The 22854-nt window shown below is 44.2% G+C and overlaps 1 protein-coding gene across 3 annotated transcripts in view; it reads right to left on the reverse strand.

Moving 5' to 3' along the window:
- ches1 (checkpoint suppressor 1) overlaps positions 1-22854 on the reverse strand; it is a 65913-nt gene that overhangs the window by 16440 nt on the left and 26619 nt on the right. For all 3 annotated transcript variants that reach the window (XM_079291227.1, XM_079291228.1, XM_079291226.1), the window contains 2 exons: positions 14752-15351; positions 1168-1319 (listed from right to left, as the gene is read on the reverse strand). In XM_079291227.1, coding sequence (XP_079147353.1) covers positions 1168-1319; positions 14752-15333 — 734 coding nt within the window. In that variant the 5' untranslated portion in view covers positions 15334-15351. The remainder of the gene's footprint in view (positions 1-1167; positions 1320-14751; positions 15352-22854) is intronic.

A 22854-nucleotide genomic window follows, 5' to 3' on the forward strand; every position in this document is an offset into this window, starting at 1 on the left:
CGGGCCAGGTGGGAGGGGAGAGGGGGAGAGAGAGAGAGAGAGCGAGAGAGATAGGGAGAGTGAGAGGGGGACAGAGAGAGAGAGAGAGAGAGAGAGAGAGTGAGAGAGAGACAGACAAACAGAGAGAGTGAGAGAGAGACAGGGGGAGTGAGCGGGGGAGAGTGTGAGAGAGAGAGAGTTTTATCGTTTGATTCTCAAAGACTTAAATTACATAAATACCCTTATCACATAAATACAAAGCCTTTCTCAGAATTGACTCTGGTAACATTAATATAACTCATTCCACAAGTAAACAACACTGTTCTCTGTTCTTTCAATGTAAAATTGCTTAAAGTGCAATTCCATTTCACTGCTAAATTGTGTTCCAAAAAGAAGTACACAAGTAACCACGTCCATAACTAAACCTTTCATAAGAAATAACACAGTCTAAGAATCATTCATCTCAACTGAAACCAAAATTGTTAATCATTTGTTTTTTTCAGTCTTAATGAATTCAGTAAATGAGCCTCATGCAATAACATTTTCATACTCTAATAACCTACCTTTACTTTTTTTTTACGTTTCAAATCTGATCCAGCGAACTCTCTTCACTACACTAAAGAGCGTGTGTGTGTGTGCGTGTGTGGGATTGGATCATTTGCATAATCAATGCCCCTTAATTGACACATAATGCTGCATGTCCCGCCCCGTTGTGATGTTTCAGCCGAACCAAAATGGCACCCAAAACTACACAAGCTTCAAAAGTCAGAGAAAACAAACGAGTGTGTAGTCCTCTTGAGGGGACCTAGAACAATTACAAATCATTATATACTAATAACCAGAGGGGATGGTTTGATAAGAAGTTAGGTGCTAAAAAACGTCTTTAAAAAGCAAAGCAGCCCATGGCTGAGATGGGAGGGGACAACAGCACGTATTATATTTGATATATATATGAGACAGTAAGATGTTAAACCATCGAGGAGGATACTATAAACAGACTTTCAGGACCCAGATGGAACTGTCTTAGCAAGAGAACTTTGTTGACAACTACTGAACCGCACAGTGATGTGCAAAATTAGGCAATACAATCATAGAGTCTAATACAAACTCTCAAACCGTTTTCCAGCAGAATAAAGTCTGTACATACCAACTCATCAACCAATCAACCAATCAGCTGCTCTGTCTCACCTGTGGTGAAATGTCTGAGGCAGGGTGGGAGGGGAGGTGGAGGGCGTGGCCAGGCCGGGCGAGTAGGGGTGGTACGGCGTCTTCTTCAGCGCCTGGATCAGGTTGTGCCTGTACTCTGGGTCTATGGACCACAGAGAGCCTTTCCCTATGCTCTGCAAGAAAGAAAGAAAGATGAGAGGGAAGTTATTGGAAGTGCTAGTGGGTCCCTCAAAGCACATCACAGCACACTGATGTGAGACAACAGGTCCAAAGCCCAAGCACAAGCTGGCCGTCCACCCCCTGCACACACCGGGTTCTTATTTACCAAACCACCTGTGCACACAGCAACCATTCCCTTACTGCGATGACGATAACACTCGGAGGAATAAGAGTTAATACATCCTTCATTTTCCAATCCTCTGCTGCTCTTCGGAAACAAATCTAGGGGCTTTTTTTTCTGATTGAGACACAGGGAAACTCTCACTTTTTTCCACTCCAGAGGCGATGATGGTGTGTATTTTCAGATCAAAGCAGCTCCCCCCCCCCCACCGAATGAAGCTGTCGGCTCCCAATCGGAGTGAAACCAGCCTATAGATTATAGAGGAGGGAGGGATCTCAGACGGGCCGCTATGAAATACATTCCCCGTACCTCTCATGCCTTCTCCCTGCTTTCATCTGCCTTGTCATCTGAACTTGGCACAATTTGGAGTTTGTGTACAGCAGAGACTGAGGCTGGCAGGAGGAGGGGGAGGGAGCAAAGTAAATATAAAATGAAAGCCGTCGTGGCTCATGTTCAGCTCACTTTGTAGTGCTCTGTGATATGATACAGGTACAGGCTACAGGGTGGGGAGATGTCATGAGTGCGGGCTTCTGATTTCTGTAAATACTGCAGGAATCTATTCAGAGGGAAATGTCAGACATGCCAGAGCCGTGCGTGTGAGCATTAATTGGAGACAGATTCTAAAACCTGAGGAGCGTTTTGTGTTGAAGTAGATGAGAAATACACCTTAATGTTTCCCCAACAGTCAAACGTTCACCACAACTCACTTTTCTCTCGTGGTGTCTTGCTTTGCGGTTCATTTTGGTTACATTTGCCTGGGATGAGAGATCTCAGATGTTTTTGGCGCATTTAAAAACAATGTCCCTGTTACTGTGGATAATCCACTACTTCTACCCAAAACACAGTCCCTATGAAAGAGTCATGGAGGACAGTGTTTCTGGGAAGACGTGTTGCAGTCTTTCTGGTAAAGTCATCAGTAATTCATGAGAAAAAAAAGCCTCATGAAGAATATGAGGTGGTGTAAGAGCAACGTATAAGAGGATCACATGGTTGATCACGTGTGTTCCAATAAGTTCCCCATTGTTAAAATAAGAACATCCTTACATTTCCTCAGCTCTTATCCTACTCTGCGAAAGCCTTTCAATGTAATTATTTGACTTTTGAAGTTCATTTTGTGTAAGATCTTTAATGTGTCAGCAGCAATTATCATACGCCATAAACAACAATCTATACATCTCTGAGATGAAAGGAATGTTTGCACAGAAAACAATAATGTCTCAGAAGGTGCATTCGTTCCTATACTGCAACCATTAAGACATGCTAACCAACTTCAGCTCTGGTGCAAAAACTAGTAGAGGTCAAATAACAAAAGCATAAACATCTGATGTGCTGCAAAGCAAATCTATGAACCCTCACATCAATGTCTGATATTTGACTTTTTGGGCTTTCTAAATTCCTTGCCACACTGTGTGACGATACAAACTGCATCACTTCTAATGAGCGATGAGCATGCAGAGCCTCTCTGGGTCCCTGATCCCTGGATGTCCAGTGAATCGGTGCTCACTACATTCTCTGACCTTGTGAGAACGTGAGGAGCTCAGAGGATGTGTGTGCTGAGCGCTGTTGATTTCTGCCCCCGAGTCTGGCTCTTTGCATTAGTATGTGAGCCGTGTTGAACGCGGGCCATATGTGTCATGTTCTGCTGAGTGTGTGTGTGAGAGGAGGACTGTTTGTATGGCAAGTTCCAGAGGGAGTGTGATATTACCCAGCGTGGTCTGCTCCTGGGAGTGCTTCTATTACTGCCAGCAACGCCTCTCCTGGAGCGCATGATATTACACACACATACACTCGCTCCCACAGAGGTGACCCCCACTGGGCCAAATTTCCCCTTACACCTGCCAGCCGATTGCGTACACATACAAAATATATATGTGTGTGTGTGTGTCTACTGTCTGCCCGCTTGCCAGCCGATTAAATCAATGCTCTCTACAGAATCTCTGTCTGCTGGGTCCCCTGCTTGGCCCCCAGCCAATCACAACGCTCAATCTGTAGACCCCCCCCCCCGGTCAACAGGCCAATCACAGGGCGCAGCTCACAGGAAGGGTCCGTCACCTGGGTTAGAGCGGTCGCCTTGGCAACAGGCATCTTCTGGGCTTAGAAGCGAGAGGAGGTGAAATGGACTTTCCATTTTCTGGCAAATTCGCAAAGTTGAGAGAAAGGCAGAGTGTCTCGAAAAGGGTAATCACAAAAAGTGTTTGAGGTCAGAGATTGCCTTTAAGTTTTCAGGGGGGTCAACTTTGATTCACAGATTTTAAAAATAGGAAGCCTCCACAACGGTGGATCTTACGGCGTAAGAGCAGGTGGTCTTGATCTCAATTTAGATCCTCTGACCCCACCTGGTCTCACATATGAGCACTATTTTCTGGATGATGTGTTTATTGGTATTGCCTCTGTGTGCTGGAAAATATCTGTCGTGTTTTAGCAGCAAAAGAGCAGGATTACACAACTAGTGATCCAAACCTGGAAATGTTCACCGCTACTCTCATCCAGCAAGAAACTGACACTGAATTAGACTTCAAATTGTAAGTTTAAGCAATATAACACTTAAAGGAAACAGATTTAATTACATGTATCTGTGTCACTACACCAGCTGGTTGTGGTTGTGTTTTAGAAAGCAGCAGTTTTCATACTGCTCTGTGTGGTAAAACTGCACAATACTGAGCAATGTACAGATATTTTTATGATGGAGAAAACACTGTAACTTGACCTGGACACATCATAGTGTGAGCAAAAGACAAAAGGGGAAGAGAGATAGAAAGAGAGCGAGAGAAAGAGAGAGAGAGAGAAATAGAGAGGGAGGGAGAAAGAGAGAGAGAGGGGGAGAGAGAGAGAGAGAGAGAGAGAGAGAGAGAGAGAGAGAGAGAGAGAGAGAGAGAGAGAGAGAGAGAGAGAGAGAGAGAGAGAGAGAGGGGATTGTGTGTTGCCAACATCTGTTTACTGTGTTATATAAGCTGTGGGGGCTGGTCTCCCTTGGAAATGGGAGATATTAAAAAGTCCTGCTGTCACTGACCCGCCAGTAACACGAGACTACTGCTACTGCATTCCAGCCTATCTTTTCACATTTACTGTATATTTACCTGTCACACATAAGTTGTAGCTCATGACTTGACTTAGCTTAGCATAACGACTGAAACGGGGGGGGGAAATAGCTAGCCTGGCTCAGTTCAAAGGTAACAACATCACCAACGCCTGTAAAGCTCACTAATTAACACATTATGTTGGATATTTGTTTAATGCGCAACAAAAGTAAAATCTGTCACAAAATGTTGAACTCTGCTCCATTGTTACACCTCCGATTCAAAACACATCCATGAGCCACACTGTTGCACTGATTGACATGTTGCTTTAATACAATGAACACAGCCGTTTATTTCCATCAGCCAGTCCCACATACACCGCCATGCTGCTGTAAATACTCACTACAACTCCAAATGTGTATTCATCCACAGCTGGAAATAGTCCCCAACACGTGCACAATTTCCCCTTGTTAAGTAATGTTTGCTAAAAACTACAGTGCCCGGCTCTTTTGGGATATGAAACTTTATATTTAGAACATCTCTCTCTCTCTTATTTTTAGATTTACATCTCCAGAGTTCAGTTGTACTTCGCTCCACCTGCTTGTATCACTTCTGGTTGCAAAAAAACAAGATAGGGACGGCCAAAATGCTGAACTCCAGGCTTCAAAACAGGCCTGAGCCTAAGTGCCATAGACAGAGTAGGGAAGTCAGAAAGTATTGGGAGATGTGCGCATTGTTGGTTTTGGTCTTTTTATGGTATTTGATTATAATACAAAAACAATAGTTCCAATTAACTGCTAAATTATAACAGATGTTATGATGCAGCTTTCAATAGTTTCATCAAAACTAACAATAGCACCAATGTACTGTAGAGAGTAGAGACCCATTTAAACTGTTCATTCTGGTTGTTAAGGGAGGAGAAAGTAAACTTGTTTTTTAGCTCAGCAATGAAATGAGATTAAAAGAGATGTATGATGCACAGAGAGCACAGAGCTGCCACTCTCTGTGCAGAGAAACATGACGGCATCGTCATAAGAGGCTTTGTTGTTCAGAGCATTTTCATGAGCAATATGACTAAACCTATACTACCAATCTAAAGTATTAGGACTGCATATCATTTTATGATGGACATCCACAGTCAGAGTGAAAGCATCAACCCTGGTTGTGTTTAAGCCGTATTAACCCACTGCGATAAAAGCATCAACCATTACTTACTGTGTATATCTCTATTTATATACATATAAATATATATATAGCTATATATATATATATATATATATTTATATACATATGTATATATACAGATAAACAAGGGATTATTGTTGGAATGCTGTTAAGCATTCCAACTATTGTTATCCTGTTTCTTTATTGTTGGAATGCTGTTAATGCTGATATCAGAGCCTCTCTCTCTCTCTCTCTCTCTCTCACAAATTCTTTCTTCTCTCTCTCTCTCTCTCTCTCTCTCACAAATTCTTTCTTCTCTCTCTCTCTCTCTCACCAATTGTTGGAATGCTGTTAAGCATTCCAACTATTGTTATCGTGTTTCTTTATTGTTGGAATGCTGTTAAGCATTCTAACTATTGTTCTTCAAATCTTTATTCAACTTCTATTTCTTCCGTGCCCCTCTTCTCCTCCTTCATTTTTTAAGCTACAGAAACCATTCAACGATTAAAATGTTCAGCTCTTTCACCAGAGGGGTGCTATGACTTTTCATATTTCTAACCTTTAAACTTTTTGAATTATTAAGCTTTTTATTTTCAATGGGATCTCAATGGAGAATATTTTCAAATGGCTTCAGGCACACAGGTGTTCGCGATTGAGCCAATTAGTGATGTTGATAAGCACACAGACTCACAGACACACGCGCACATACACTCCTCTCCCTCTCTCTCTGTGTGTCTCTCTCATACAGTCATTCAGGTCTTAGGGATCTGCAGAGGTCTTTCCCCCCTCCTCCACGCCCCCCCCCCCCCCACACACACACACACACACCCACCCACCCCATTTTAAAATAAAAGCCGCACACACATGATTTGTTGCAGCTGTTACGTGTTGCATCTCGGCCAATGAGACATGAGTATTCTGATAAGTTTCCTGATTCGAGTGACATTTACACACACCGCGACACAAGAGGGAGAGACGAGGAAAGACATGGCAGAGCAGGACAACAGTCATTTAAGCTGTAAACGATAAAACAGCAGACAATCTCCAAATGAAAAAGTTTGCCAGAGATATCAGAGCCTCTCTCTCTCTCTCTCTCTCTCTCACAAATTCTTTCTTCTCTCTCTCTCTCTCTCTCTCTCTCACAAATTCTTTCTTCTCTCTCTCACACTAATTCTTTCTTCTCTCTCTCTCTCTCACAAATTCTTTCTTCTCTCTCTCTCTCTCTCTCACCAATTGTTGGAATGCTGTTAAGCATTCCAACTATTGTTATCCTGTTTCTTTATTGTTGGAATGCTGTTAAACATTCCAACTATTGTTCTTCAAATCTTTATTCAACTTCTATTTCTTCCGTGCCCCTCTTCTCCTCCATTTTTTAAGCTACAGAAACCATTCAACTATTAAAATGTTCAGCTCTTTCACCAGAGGGGTGCTATGACTTTTCATATTTCTAACCTTTAAACTTTTTGAATTATTAAGCTTTTTATTTTCAATGGGATCTCTATGGAGAATATTTTCAAATGGCTTCAGGCACACAGGTGTTCGCGATTGAGCCAATTAGTGATGTTGATAAACACACAGACTCACAGACACACGCGCACATACACTCCTCTCCCTCTCTCTCTGTGTGTCTCTCATACAGTCATTCAGGTCTTAGGGATCTTTAGAGGTCTCGCTCTCTCTCTCACAAATTCTTTCTTCTCTCTCTCTCACTCATTCTTTCTTCTCTCTCTCTCTCTCACGAATTATTTCTCTCTCTCTCTCTCTCTCTCTCTCTCTCTCTCTCTCTCTCATTTTTTCTTCTCTCTCTCTTTCTCTCATTCTTCTCTCTCTCTCATTCTTTATTCTCGCTCTCTCTCTCTTTCTTTCTTCTCTCTCTCTCTCTCTCTCTTTCTTCTCGCTCTCACTCATTCTTTCTTCTCTCTCTCTCTCTGTGTGTCTCTCTCTCTCATACAGTCTTTCAGGTCTTAGGGATCTTTAGAGGTCTTTCCACCCTCCTCCACCCCCCCCCCCACACACACACACATGCCATTTTAAAATAAAAGCCCCACAGAATGAATCCTAACTGAAATGCTTGTGATGAGCCTGTCATTTAATAACCGGTTTGTGTTTATCGAACATCATGATTCTGTCTCCTCTCCCCTTCTCCCCCACCCCCCACACCCCATTTCAAAATAAGCATTCCAACGCATTTTCAGCAGGAAATGCATTTTCGAGTTAATATAGTGAAGCATGGATACATGTCTGAACACCAATTAAGATATTCAGTTCAGTTGAACAAAAACAATATGAGGCGAAATGAAGCGGAACTGCGTGACTGTAAAGAGCTGAGAACTACAGCAGAGGATGCAGAGAGAGAGAGAGAGAGCGAGGCAGAGAGAGAGAGAGAGCGGCAGAGAGAGAGAGCGAGGCAGAGCGAGGCAGAGAGCGAGAGAGCGAGGCAGAGAGGGGCAGAGAGAGAGAGCGAGGCAGAGAAAGGCAGAGAGAGAGCGAGGCAGAGCAAGGCAGTGAGAGGCAGATAGAGAGAGAGGCAGACAGAGGCAGAGGCAGAGAGAGAGAGCGAGGCAGAGCGAGAGCGAGGCAGAGCGAGAGAGAGAGGCAGAGAAAGGCAGAGAGAGAGAGAGAGGCAGAGCGAGGCAGAGAGAGAGAGCGAGGCAGAGAGAGGCAGAGAGAGCGAGGCAGTGAGAGGCAGAGAGAGAGAGCGAGGCAGAGAGAGAGAGCGAGGCAGAGAAAGGCAGAGAGAGAGAGCGAGGCAGAGAGAGGCAGAGAGAGGCAGAGAGAGAGCGAGGCAGAGAGAGAGATCGAGGCAGAGAGAGAGAGCGAGGCAGAGAGAGAGAGAGCGAGGCAGAGAGAGAGAGAGAGCGAGGCAGAGAGAGAGAGAGAGCGAGGCAGAGCGAGGCAGAGCGAGGCAGAGCGAGAGAGTGAGGCAGAGCGAGAGAGAGAGAAGCAGAGTGAGGCAGTGAGAGGCAGAGAGAGAGAGAGCGAGGCAGAGAGAGAGAGCGAGGCAGAGAAAGGCAGAGAGAGAGAGCGAGGCAGAGAGAGAGAGAGGCAGAGAGAGGCAGAGCGAGAGCGAGGCAGAGCGAGAGAGAGAGAGGCAGAGAAAGGCAGAGAGAGAGAGCGAGGCAGAGAGAGAGAGCGAGGCAGAGAGAGAGAGTGAGGCAGAGCAAGGCAGAGCGAGGCAGAGAGAGAGAGTGAGGCAGATAGAGAGAGTGAGGCAGAGAGAGGCAGAGAGAGAGAGAGAGAGAGGCAGAGCGAGGCAGAGAGAGAGAGGGAGGCAGAGAGAGGCAGAGAGAGAGAGGCAGAGAGAGGCAGAGCGAGGCAGAGAGAGGGACAAGAAGAAGAACGGCGGGATTTCTTCTGATAAAGCTGCTTGCTACAGGCCATTTCTGTTCTCGTTGAAGGCCGTTTGACAACAAAGAGACAACAGGAAAAAGAGGCTCTCTGTTGGGTGTGAAAGATACTCGTTGGTCAGACACCACGATATTTTTGTTCCTACATCCATAATGGGGAGGAGTAATATGTGGAAATTTCTTCTGCAAGTGTTATGAATTGACTTTCCTTCCACTAGTACCAAACCTGTTTGCCATGTGCTTCTCCTGTATGTGTTTGCAGTCTTTTTCATTTGCTTTTACAACCTAGCCATGAAACTCTTTGCTTTCCACACAAATACACAAACTTTTAAAAACTTTGCAGGTTATTTGCCAACACTGAAGACATTTATAGAATTCCCAAAGACGATAAAAATATTCCCTCCGGTCAGAACATTTTTAACCAATCTCACAACGAATCTCAACTAAACTTCCATCTGTGACTGGAATATATCAGAAATGCAAAAGTCTCAAATGTAAAAACACTGATTACATGAGAAGCACAAACTGGGCCTACTCCGGTGTAAGCAGCTCCCAAAGCACCTATGATATGATGTCACTCAGCAATTCATCTCAGTGAGGCCCTTTGGGATTTCGTTCCATCTGAACTTGTCATGGTGGCATCATTTTCCTCCGTGGACACGACCATGAACCAGTCTTACAGATCTTCAAATGGCTTCACTTAGGCTACATGAACCCTAAACAAATGATGTGCGACAACAAGGTTTATCCTCCTACTCACGACTCACAATGACAGAAATAGCACAATAGAAAAAGTCAGCTATATATTATAATAGCTTATTAAAGCATTATTAAGTGGAACACGCTGTTAAGACAGCATTGACATATTAACTCCTTATAAAGTTGTCTAACGTGTTAGCCAACAACTGGCCGTACATATCCAGCAGAGACATTCGCATTTATTTGGAGTCTTTTCTTTTATGTCTGTTTTGGTCACCCACTATGTTCACCAACTAGTTGCTGACTTTCTCTGTCTGGCGTATACTGGGCAGGTATACAGCGTTCAGTGGCTTTATTATACAAAGCTCTCCCTGATCTACCTTAACTAACGGTGAGACTGAACCAAAACGCTTTGTGGGCCATAAAACCAAATCAAGGAGCTGAAAGATGCTACAAAGCTGATACAGTTGAGGGGAAACGCTGAATGTGGTGGTAACTCTCTGTGGGTGTGTCACTATGAGGGATCCCTCTCATATTACACATAGTAAATGAACACATTTCTATTTTGAAAATATTAATTAGGGCAGCTTTAAAAAGATTGTTCAAACACGAGCTTAATGCTAAGCTCAGAGTGTTGCCACATTGTGGCTGTATATCACTGATGTTTTTTCGTTGTATCACTTGTGAATGGTGCACGTCTTGGTTAAGACTCGCTGTATCTGGTTTTGTAAAAAGGAGAGGGGAAAATGACCCTGATTACAAAGCTCACGAACACAAGCCTACTTTCTCATACTGTCACAGTCTTGTTTTAAAGGTGGCGTCTTTGGTAGTGTTGAGGCCTTTACACACCGGGGGCGTGACCATGAAAAGAGCAGTGTCTGGCAGTCTGTCTGAGGTATGTTGTATAAGCTAATGTCAGCTTTTTTATTGAGTTCCCTCTTGGCTAAATGCGCTGAGTGAATTTCAGTTCCCTCTGGTAAACAGTTACACAGCATATATGTCGAGGCTTTTATTGTGAAAGGGAATAACAGAAGGAGTGGATCTGGTCTGCACTGCCTTTGCCAAGGTTGAAAGGAGTCATAAAGTCTTATTGTGACTACGGAGCCTCAGTGTTGTTGTACTCTAAAGTGTAAATTTGGAACATGTCCTTTCTGCACAACGTGATTGGTCGATGCCGTTATTTGCAGTGTGGACTCTGAAAAAAATACAATATACGTGTTCTGTGTCAAACTATTCATAACAAAAACCTACAAAAAACCTACAAAAAACAAAGTGAAGTGTTCTTCTACATGCACACTTGAAATGGAAACATTAGGAAAGTGAAACCTAAATAAATATCGTGTGTTAGTGATTTGAGAGAACGCGGTAGAATAATATTCACTTTTGCAGACACATCAGTGGCAGCGACCTGCTGATATATGAGCGTCAAAAAAGCACCTCGGGCTGACACATCTAAGCTCACTCCAAATGCCACAGTTCATAACGCTCCAAGTGGAAGAGTAAAGGAATCAAGGGCGCTTCTCATCTGAGGTTAGGTTAGAGGTGACACACTTAAATGCAACACACAGAGACTTCATAGTGAGCCTTAGATTACAAAACTGCCTGTTGTCTCTGCTGTGATTTCATAAGAGGCTTTGAGAAGTGTATCACTGTGTGTGTGTGTTGTGCTGTTACAACACTGATCTTCAGCACTGATCCAGTAGTCTGAGGGCAACAACACTTGTCATTAAAGGCATGTCATTCAGCACAGAGAAGAATCCTGTTAGTAAACAAAGCCATGGCAACGCTGGGACGCTCTCCGACAGCAGATCGCACTCCCACACGCACACACCGATGGAGGAGCGGCTTTATTCTAAACTAGTCCCCATCTTGTCATCTGCCTGGATATGACCCAGAAATACAGTCACTGGAACAAATAGGCCGCTGTCATATTAATCTCCACCTCTGTAAATTGATGGAAATATGATTTGGTGCGATCACAGTAAGCCATGTCTCCCTGCGTCTCTCTCCCTCTCTCCTTCTCTCTCTGTGTCTCTCTCTCTTTCTCCACCCCCCATGTGTATCCCTGTCTGTCACTCACAGCAATCACTTGACCTCCCCTTAACCAAAACCCCTAGTCTTCCTTCTTTACCACAGCGAGTGCAGAGTATAATGCCACATAAAGAAAAAATATCTCGGACCCTGTAATTGCACGCTCGATTCAAAAAGACATGAACAGGTAAAGGAAAAAGCAAAGCAGGGAGAAAGAGAGAAAAAAGCCGGAGTATTCACATGCAGATCTTCTCAGTGAAAAGCTGTGAATGGCGGAGTCGGACTGAAATTACAGAGATTCTGTAATTGCTGCTTCAGATAAAGTGCAGCGCTTGGCAGGTAGAGTCGGAGTCTGCAGAGATGTGCCCTCATTTCTACATCGACACGGCGCTCACGCACGTGTGTGTGTGTGTGAGCCTTCAGCGCATTCACGCATGCTCCAGAGTGTGTATGTGCACACTTGTTTGTTTGTGTGTCAGACATGCCCTGTGTGTGTGTGTGCGTGAGAGGGGGGGGGAATAGGTTTGAAGGGTTAATTAGCGTGCTGTCTTAAACGGTGTGCAGTGACAGGAAGACAAGACAGGCTGTCCTTGCCCAAATCACCTCTACACACACACACACACACACACACACACACACACACACACACACACACACACACACACACACACACACACACACACACAAGTACATGTGCATATACATACACTAATTCTCCCCCACTCAGTACCTCAGTGCTCAGACACACACACGCCTAAGTCAGTAAAACCAAATCAGTTTTCCCGTTGCTCCAGCAACAGCATACTTTTATGTCAACTGCAACCTAGTTACTATGGAGCTATGTATACAAGAGAAACTGTGCCGTTGTAGTCAAGGGCCAGATGACAGCATAGCGTGAGGGTGTGTGCACAGACACACACATGAATGCACACACACCATGTTCTCTTCATACTTCAACCATTTTGTTCCTCAACACTCTCACACTCACTCACTCACTCACACACACACACACACACACACACACACACACACACACACACACACACACACACACACACACACACACACACACACACACACACACACACACACACACACACACACACACACACACACACACACACACACACACAGCTCACTCCAAAGGAAGAGTTCAGGTTCACATGCTGGGCGGGGAAAGCATACCGAGCTCCCATATCCTCCAGTATAATCTCTATCAACTGAACACGAAAAGCCAGCATCGATCATCGCTGTTTGTCCCCCACCCCCGACACCCTCGGGCAAGATGGAATCTGATGTCTGCTGGCATCCGTGTTATTAAATCCTCCAGTATTAATTTAGCGCTAATTGAGTGAGGGATTCATTCCCGTTTACCCCGAGTATTTAATGGAGTAAAATCTGGATAGGAAAGCCAGTCTAAAGACTGTATCAAGACGTAAATCAAAGGAGAAATGCTGTTCCCACTGGGGAAGTGCAGAACGTCTGAGTGAAAGAGAACTATGAAAGCAGAGATCATCAACTATTGATAAGGCCGAATCTGGTACAGCTGTAGACAAAATACAGAATATGTTTGACTTCAAGTTGGATATGCCTGCAAACCGCTGATAACCGTCTGGCTGTGAAGCCAGTGAGAACCACACACGACGGAGGAGCAATGGGCTGCGTACTGTATTCACCAATGGGCTGAAGTGAGTTTTACAATATACGTATTCAGAATATGGATTCAGAATGAAAAGGGATTAGGAAAGTCCCTGCATCATGTCAGTCAGTGTCACAGTATGAAAACCAGCGTACAGCCACGCACTAGGATATTAAAATGATGAAGGAAATATCATTTAGGCATATTATATTAGACATAATTCATTTTGATTTGAGTACATTAAATAAATCATAGAATCATATGGATGAGTACATCCTTTGATTCACCATGGCCTAATTGTGACACTGACAGACATTTTATCAGTATTTTATTAATATTTTACTTAGAAGTCAACTTCAAAGAGTTTGAGTGCGTGTAGAAAACCAGATCATATGCTGTGTGAGATAATAGCGTAATTAGTTGAAACTGATGAATAATTTGTTTTGGCCTTATATCCAGCGAGGACTGCTTTTCATCCACATGAATACATTCAGAATGATATGAGCCCATCATTTTGAATAGTTAAACAGGATAATGTCAATTATGAAGTGTAATTTATAGGGTTTCCATCTTAAAGTTGCTTCAAAGGAATACAATACATTAGAGAACAACTTCGTCTGGACAGCAGGGTGAGGTCACACTCTGGACCTCTCTGGAATTGTGTTCGTAAGAGAAAATTCAAAATACGAGAAGATTGGTGAATGCAGCAAGTTCTCCTAAATCACTCAAACAAGACACTTCAGAACCAATCAGTTCATCAGGTGCTTCTTGCATGAGGCCCATTGACTTATAAAAGTAGCTGCTAGCGCTACCTGTTGGTCAGTGTTCCACTGTAGCCACAATGTATGGTGATGGAAACTCATCTAGCTAACGCTAGATTGTTCATCCACACGGCAAAAACAAACACAAACGAACCACTCACTATCTTGTAAAATGTTAACACAATACAGAGCAGCCTTTTCATGACAATACAATCTTTGGTCTAGTGCATAGAAATCATGATGTATGATTTGCAGATATCAGTTATTCTATGGTTTATGGCTAAATCACAGAATGAGTTAGTGACTCCAGCTGATAAATTGTAGCCTGCCATCCACATTGATCCCTTTACTTTAAAGGAACAACTTGGACGTTTAGGTCACAGGACATCTCATGTCTTAAGAGAATCTGACATGTTCCTGATTAGGTCAGAATATATGGTTTAAGTCTAGAACAATACATGAACTGAACTGAAGAAGAATTGGATCATGTTTTTTTGGATACACTACTTTGTTTGGTAATCACAAAGTAAAAGTCGATAGCAGCCCTTAGCTGGAGGGAAAGTAAACATTATCCAACACTGCTGTGCACTACTGCTGATGTCTTTACCTGGCTCCGGTCTTTATCCACCTTCTTGAAGCACTTGTTGAGTGACAGATTGTGGCGCACTGAGTTCTTCCAGCCAGTGGGGGCGCTAGCAAAGTAAGGGAAGTGCTCCAGGATCCAGCCGTAGATATCCTTCACCGGCAGCCGCTTATTTGGCGCGTCCTCGATGGCCATGAAGATCAGGCAGCTGAAGGAGTACGGCGGTTTCCTGTTGGCCCCTGCCGCCAAGTCGTACGCAGAGTGTGCATCGCCGAGCAAGGGGTCGTCCGGGGAGGGAGACGAGGAAGAGGGCGAGCGGGGGTGCTGACCGTCGGGGTCCTGCAGAGGGGAGACGCTACGCAGCCCCGAGTGGCTGAAGCTGTTGAGGAGGTCGGTGCTCTCGTGGAGCCAGGAGAGGCTGGTGAGCTCCTCGTCCTCGGCCTTGGAGAAGGAGGCGGACAGGGACAGGGAGAGGTCGGCCGCCTCCGCCTCGGATGCTGCTGTGGCGGCGTCCCCGTGCCGATATGGCGGGCTCATACCCTGAGAGGCACTGGCTCCACTACTGGGGCTCTGGGCCTTCTTACTGGGGGGCATGGTGGGTCCCATCCAGCCCAGGGCGCACTCCTGGAGAGGAAGACAGCAGAGAGAGGAGACAGGGGAGGAAACGAAGAGCCAGATGGGAAGTAGGGACAGAAAGGAGAATGTAGGGAAGGAGAGAAGGAGGAAAGAGAAAAAAGAAACCAGGTCAGCTTGTGAAATTCAGTTGGCTTCTCACATAAAGCCTCAATTCTTGTTAAAAGCCAAAGAGTGGAGACACGCAACAACATTTTGACCACATTCCCAATTAGGCTGTGTTAGATCTGAGGGGAAAAGTATACATCATCATTTTTCGCTGGGGCTTTCTATTCTCTTCTGACTGGAGTGGCAAATTGACTGCTTCATTGGTTGAGGAAATCGTGCTTTGAACAACTACCCTCTAATTACCAGAGTACCAGTAAAGTATTGTCTTTACATGGGGTTGCTGTCATAACATGTGAATACTGTTAAAGGTCTAATGGTTGTAGGGTCACAGAGATGACTCAGGTGCTTTGACATCTCTGCGCCAGGAGAAAAGTGCCAAGGCTGGAGCTATGATGAGTGCAGAATTTAACCAATGGATTTACAAAAGCGTCCAATGGTCGGACTTAGTTCCACAGCAGGTGACCAGAGATGACCACCATCGGGAGATTTGCCAAGAAAAGAAAGAAACAACTTAGCGTGTTGAAAAGCGCATCCCTGTTCTAATCAGACCATAATTCTCCTGACATCAGAGTGACGCTGTGCTCGTTAGACGCTGCTAATCCAAGTGTGGTAATTGGAGGGGAATGGGTCCGAGTGTGACACCACAATCAGAGGGCTCACTACCAGGCCTTTGATTGTCCTCCAGCGCACAGCTGTGGGAAGGACCCAGGCAGCAGCTACAGCTGAATGGAATCGGCTCCACTCACTCTGTGGATGTTTCACAGTGTGGACACAAAGTGACAACACACTCCGACATTTGCACCCACACACAAATTCTGACAAAAAGTTCAGACAGACGAGCAGGGGTTAAAAAAGCAAAAAGGGTGGTGGTGGGGGGGGCATGACCACACACACACACACACCAGAGAGCAGCGCCTTTGGGACGTGGGGATTAAACAGATATGTTGCATCGCTCTCTAATCCAAGGTGATCATCGGCCGATCTGTCTCCTCACTCCGCTGATTGACTGACAGCTGTCACCCGTGGCAACCCGCTGTGCCTTGAGAACTGTCAGTTTGCTACAGCCCCGGTCACGTTGTCACCATGGCAACAGCGCAAAACAACTCGGCTCCGCTCTGATCCCCCCCCCCCAGCTGTGTCTGTCGTCCCTCCACCTCTCCCCGCCTTTTCTCTTCTCTACCGGCGATACTGCCGCTTCACATTGCTGATGGCTGTAGGAAGGCCTGCGCTAAATATAGACCCGTGATGTATAGCTGCTGTGCGTACAGCTGGCCAGCCTGCAGTCACCCCGCTGCTCCGTCCGACTCTCTCCACGACGCGTCTTTCATCTTCCTCTCCACTTCTCCTCTTCTTCGCTCCTCACACGTTGTGACAGCACGAGCGCTCATTCAACAAGCTGTACCTGTCTGAGGTACGCCGTTGTTGCACCAATATTGACGTTGAGCGTAATTAATTCAAATTGCCCCGGTGACAATAACGGCGTAGCTGAAAATAGCGCGCGCATAATCAAAGGGATGGGCGAGGTGGGAAGGGGCTCTGACAGGCCTTTGAAGGTGTGCGTGCGTCTCTCTGCACGAGTGTATTTATGCATGTGTTTGACGGTGTGTCAGCGCGCGCGTTTGTCTTCGGAAGGAAGTGAGGGCACCGCGGTGACACTGCTCCTGGTAGGAGTCCGCTGGAATGCAGCGATGGCTCTGATGCTCTCTTCCTCTCCATCTCCTCTTCCTCCTCCTTGTTATGTTGCCATAGCGGCAAGGGGGCCATGAAACATTACGGCTGACAGTAAAGTCATCTCATTTTACTGTTGCTATGACAACAAACTCCTCACTGTTGGTTGGGGCCAGTGTGAGCTGCCGCCCAAGCCTCGTGCCTGGGTGTGTGTATGAGTAGATGTGTGTGTGCGCGTGTCACTATTTCTCCCGTGGGCTCTTATAAAGCTTAACACACTTGCTCAGCTCTAAACAAACTTTCATGCAACTTCTACAGCGGCCCCTCAGGACCAACTGCTAAAGGACAAAGGCAGATATCGCTCAAGTTCAGACTAAATGATGCCTGCTGTGTGTGTGTGTGTGTGTGTGTGTGTGTGTGTGTGTGTGTGTGTGTGTGTGTGTGTGTGTGTGTGTGTGTGTGTGTGTGAGAGAAGCATCCTCACATTTGTTTGACAGATGGGACTGTGCTGTTGTCTCTGTCGTCTTCATTCTCTGGATCTCCTTTGTGTTTGCATGCTTTGTTTTGATTTGTGTTCGTCTCTGTTTGTTTGGCATGTCCACATTTGGCTGAGCGTGTGCCCCCCCCCCCCCCATCCCATTTGTATGTGTTTGCATCAGAACATAAGTACACTATGTGACTATCTGCCTATAAGTACAGTCTCCATCCAAGTGCCTGCATGGCAGTGTGAGTTAAAGCAGCTGTGATCCGTTCCCTCTGTGACTCTGTTTGCACTCCGACAACATGGACTTAAAATGACACCACTCAATTAGAGTAAATGACTCTCTCCGTTTAGAGACTGGAGGTATACTTAAGTCAGATTGTTTCTGTTACTATGCCCGCCATGAATATAGGTTTCATAAGGCTCTGACAGGTAACAAAGGCGGAACATTACGGTGGCGACTGTGTTGAACATTCACACTTCCTCAGTCTCTAGGTGAACCCGGCCCTTTATTCAGTGGCATTATTATAAATGACGAATGATGTTTTAAAAAGGGTTCATGTGATTTATCGAGCAAAAGCATCACACATTTTCTGGTTTCAACGTCTCACTTTTTGCTGTTTTGTATCGCTCATCATACTTTAGTCGGACAAATCAATCACTTTGAAGAAGTGACTTTGTTACAGGCACTATTTATTTGACTTTGACTCTGACTCAAGGTTCATTTAGTACTGTTTTTTCAGAGCTTTCAACCACATCTCATGATCTTCATCCGCAGATGGAGTTTGCAAAGTGATCGAGATGGATCTGTTGACATGCATCCTTATGATTTAATCCAAAGCACACAGTGTTGGTTTAAAAGGTAAAGGAATAATTCAACATCTTGGGAAATACACTTAGCTGCTTTAGTGAGATGAGCAGATCCATACCCCTCACTCTCACGTGCTCCTGTGTGGAGCCACCAGCAGCCAGTTGGCTCACCAGAGTCTCCACTGGTTGCCTGGCAACCTCACAATGAGGACAAGACAGGGAGTGACTGCACCTGGCTAAGAAACATAACCCCCTTTAAAGCCACAACATGTCCTTTTAACACTTTGGTTATTGTACCGATTAAACAAACAAGATGCAACATGTCAATGACTGAGCTTCAGAGGTGCTGGTAGCAGGTATACCTTCTGACAGAGCCAGACCAGCTGTTCCACTGTTTCTAGTCTCCTGGCTCCAGCTTCATTTCTATCTCATGACACGGGAGCAAGAAACGCAAAGTATTCCTAAAAACAATAAGCTTTACTTAACAACTGAGTTGTAGGAAAAGCTAGAAAGGGCACCTTGAGTATGTGACACGATCATTTCCAAGGTCAAGAATGAGCTCTCCTGTTCATTAAGAAATATATATATTTCACAACGCACCATTAATAGAAAAAACTATCCCAGAAGAATCCTTTCTGTCTCCTCAGAGTCACTAGAGGACATATTGCCGTCACTCTGGCAGCCAACCATCACCATCACCTTATAGCAATAAAAGTCCCATTTTTGAGGTAGCACACCTATGTGAGATTTGCAGTGGTGTATAAAGTACCCAAAAGCCATACTTGAGTAAAAGTAAAGATACCTGACTGGAAAATGACTCCAGTAAAAGTAAAAGTCACCTATTAGAATACTACTTGAGTAAAAGTCTTAAAGTATCTGATATTTATTGTACTTAAGTATCAAAAGTAATTTTCTGATATTAAATGTACTTTAAGTATTGAAAGTAAAACTACAAGTAAATGCTGTTAATAAAAAAGCAAAGGGTCAGAATTGTGAGAATTATGAAGTTTATTCTTTTAAGTGCTGTGGGACCATGACCAAGGACATGGAGCTGTGTTGAACATAATTGGGTTGCTGTGATCCATCCTGGAGCAACAATGTTCAACATAATATATTGTACATAAGGATACTTTTGCATCTACTATGAACTTATCATCATAATTCTCCGAAAAGCAATATGACACTATGAAGGAGTTGTAACAGTGCGTTTATAAGTATGCTCATTCCGACTACAGCAGGGGTTCTTAACCTTTTTGACCTCGGGGCCCAACTTTTCAAGTACAAAGTGTCCTGGGGCCCATTCAGATATTAACACTATGAGTTTAACCTCACACTTGGTTAATCTCACACTTGGTTTGATTTGTATTCAATAACTATATTAAATCCACTTACCTGTTCAACTCCACCCCTATTTTGGAGCAAAACCACCTAAAATGACATACCCAAATTAAAATGGCTGTAGCTTCTGAACCACTCTGACTATATGCATCAAAAGTGTCAGAAAACCTGCAGGTCATACAGAAACAGAGCAGTGGTGAAGATTTTTGTCCGCATAAAATAAAAAAGTATCTTTCATGGTGTGTGAGTGTCGGACTTGCTGTGCGTAATGGCTGCGACCGAGCGCACGATCGATCATGAGAGTAGCTCAGTTACGCAGAGGTTATACGTTGGTTGACGACTTATGTAAGAGGAACATAAGGTTTGTACTATAAGTACTAGCATTTTCTGAAGCCAGTAGCTCCATGGTAACATCCACTAGCACATTGTCGGGTCTGTAATGTGTCTTTTTCCGTCGAAATGCTGCAAGATCCGACTTGCAGCGGTTATGGCGACTTTGGACAGTGTGTATTTGGGCTCCTTTTGTGGAAAATCCATCAGAAATGAAAGAAAATTGATGATTCATTTGCAAAGATGAGGATTTTGGGCATGCTGGGATACCAAACACGGCCATGTTTTGTGACGTAGTTTGCGCAAGCAAGCCGTAGGAACGGAAGGGGAGGGGATCGAGGACGCCGGCGTCATCACGGAGTTGAACAGGCAAAACCCTTGTCAAATAAATGTGATGATCACAAAGACATTTATTATCATGTGTATGTAAACCTGCATACACAACAAGAAGCCCAACAGACTTTCCCACGAGCGTTGGATGTTTCGTCGCTTGGTGTCGCTTTATTTTTGAAGGCTTCAGAGCTTCGTTTGATAGCATTATCTCACATTCCACACACTGAGCCCTCGGCTCTGCCTCGTTGCCTCCGTTCACAAAGCCGTACTTAAGAAAGTCAGGGTTGTACTTGCGCACACATTTAGACTTTTTTTTGGGGGGGGGGGGGGGGTATGGCATCACTGTCATCTTCATTTTTTCTTTTTAAAAACGTATCCATAACTTTCGCTACAGGCTAGCGGCTAGCTGAGTGTCTTCTTCTGCTTATTGCAGCTTGTTAAACAACTGACTGACGCATTACCGCCACCAGGTGGTGGGAAGCTATATTGTAAATGAGCGTCTCATGGATAACAGTAATATCTCTGGTGTCTTCAATTGATAACCTATGCGGTCCCGCGGCCCACAGGTGCAAAACTGAAAGTTGTTTGTGGCCCTCTAGGTGGTGTTTGCGGCCCTCTAGGTGGTGCTCGTGGCCCTCTAGGTGGTGTTTGCGGCCCTCTAGGTGGTGCTCGCGGCCCCATGGTTAAGAATCACTGGACTAGAGGATGTAGAGGGCAAATGCATAATATTATGTTCAGCAAAACATATCCACTTGATGCATCAGGTCAGTGTTTTGAGAAAGGACACCTGCCTTGTAAACTCCTATGGGCCTGATTTGAACACAATAGACAAAGGTTTTGCTCAAGCTGAATCTGAAATTGGGCGACTGCTACCATCATAACTCCATCTGATCATCCACAACATGACTCAAATATCAAAACATGATTAATACTAAAGCAGCACCGAAAGGAACAACCCAGTCATTACTTGAAACTGAAACATGTCCTGTTCATCTTCAAAATACAATTCTATTAGAATGTAAAGAAGTTACAGTGTATAGAATGTAACTTCTTTACATTCTAATACAATGTAATGTACAATGTTACATTCTAATACAATGTAGCTTCTTTACATTCTAATAGAACGTAAAGAAGCTACGTTGTATTAGAATGTAGCTTCTTTACATTGTATTAGAATGTAAAGAAGTTACATTGTATAGAATGTAGCTTCTTGACATTCTATTAGAATGTCAAGAAGCTACAGTGTATAGAATGATTCTATTGAAGTTATTCCTTTTTTAAATGTTTTAGACGAGTCACTAATCACTTTAAAAGAGTGATTACAGCTGATTTAACTTAGACATGAGATTCATCTTCTCATGTCACTCTCTTTATACAATGATATAAATTCATTTAATATGTTTTATTGATATCTTACGAAAAGTTACTCCTCATTTTTCGTGCGTTTTTCCTGCAAAAGTCCAGCAACATGAGTCTGTTTTAGCTTGTTACATGCATACTGTCTTTTCAAAATAAACTTCCATCTTCACAGGAAACAACTCAGGTTTAGGCGATGAAACTACTTCGTTAGGTTTAGGAAAAGATCGTGGTTTGTGTTAAAATATCTACGGAAGTGGCGTTGCTTAAGTACGGAAGTCACGTCACAAATAAATCAACATTGGCTTCTCGTTTCACACACGGCACAAACTGCAGCCTCCTGGAGGAAACACAGTGTTAGTTTGACCCATCCACCTCTCCTCATCCCACCCGTCCTGTGTGGAATTCTACTCATGTTGTCGCTCGCTAGCTATAGCATGTAGCGTCCTGGGCATCACTGGGAATCACAACACAGCGGCTTTGAGAGCACTTGTTTGCAATTGCGCATTAACGTGATTAACCAATGATTTAACTTGCAAGCTAGGATTTTGTAGCGAGTAACGAAGGTTTCAGGGGAAATGTATCGGAGTCAAAGTATCAGTTTTCTTTGCAAAATGTAGTGAAGTAAAAGTAAAAGTCAAGAGAAATATGAATAGTAAAGTAAAGTACAGATATCCAAAAAAACGACTTAAGTACTGTAACGAAGTATTTCTACTTCGTTACACCACTGGAGATTTGCACATTATTCTTCCTCAAAAATAATTTTGAGGTTCATTTGCCAGGACATGGTTTGCCTCTGCATGTCTGAACAGATATTGACAGACCTAAAGGTCCTTGACTCGTCCTCAGTGGGCTGCTGGGTTCCAGTCATATCGAGCCTCAGGTAACAACGTGTGCCATTAAAAGCATGTTTCACATCAATACGCTCGGTTGTTGTCTGCATAAGAGAATGAAGGGGGAAGACATAGTGCTGTTGCACATTCAAGAGCTAATAGTGGACCAATTAACATGATTCAAGCACAGATTAGAAGCTGTCTAAGATATTCATTTGGCAATCAACATTCAAATGT

The sequence above is a fragment of the Melanostigma gelatinosum genome (genome assembly GCF_949748355.1).
Source record: "Melanostigma gelatinosum genome assembly, chromosome: 19".
In the NCBI taxonomy this organism is placed as follows: Eukaryota; Metazoa; Chordata; class Actinopteri; order Perciformes; family Zoarcidae; genus Melanostigma; species Melanostigma gelatinosum.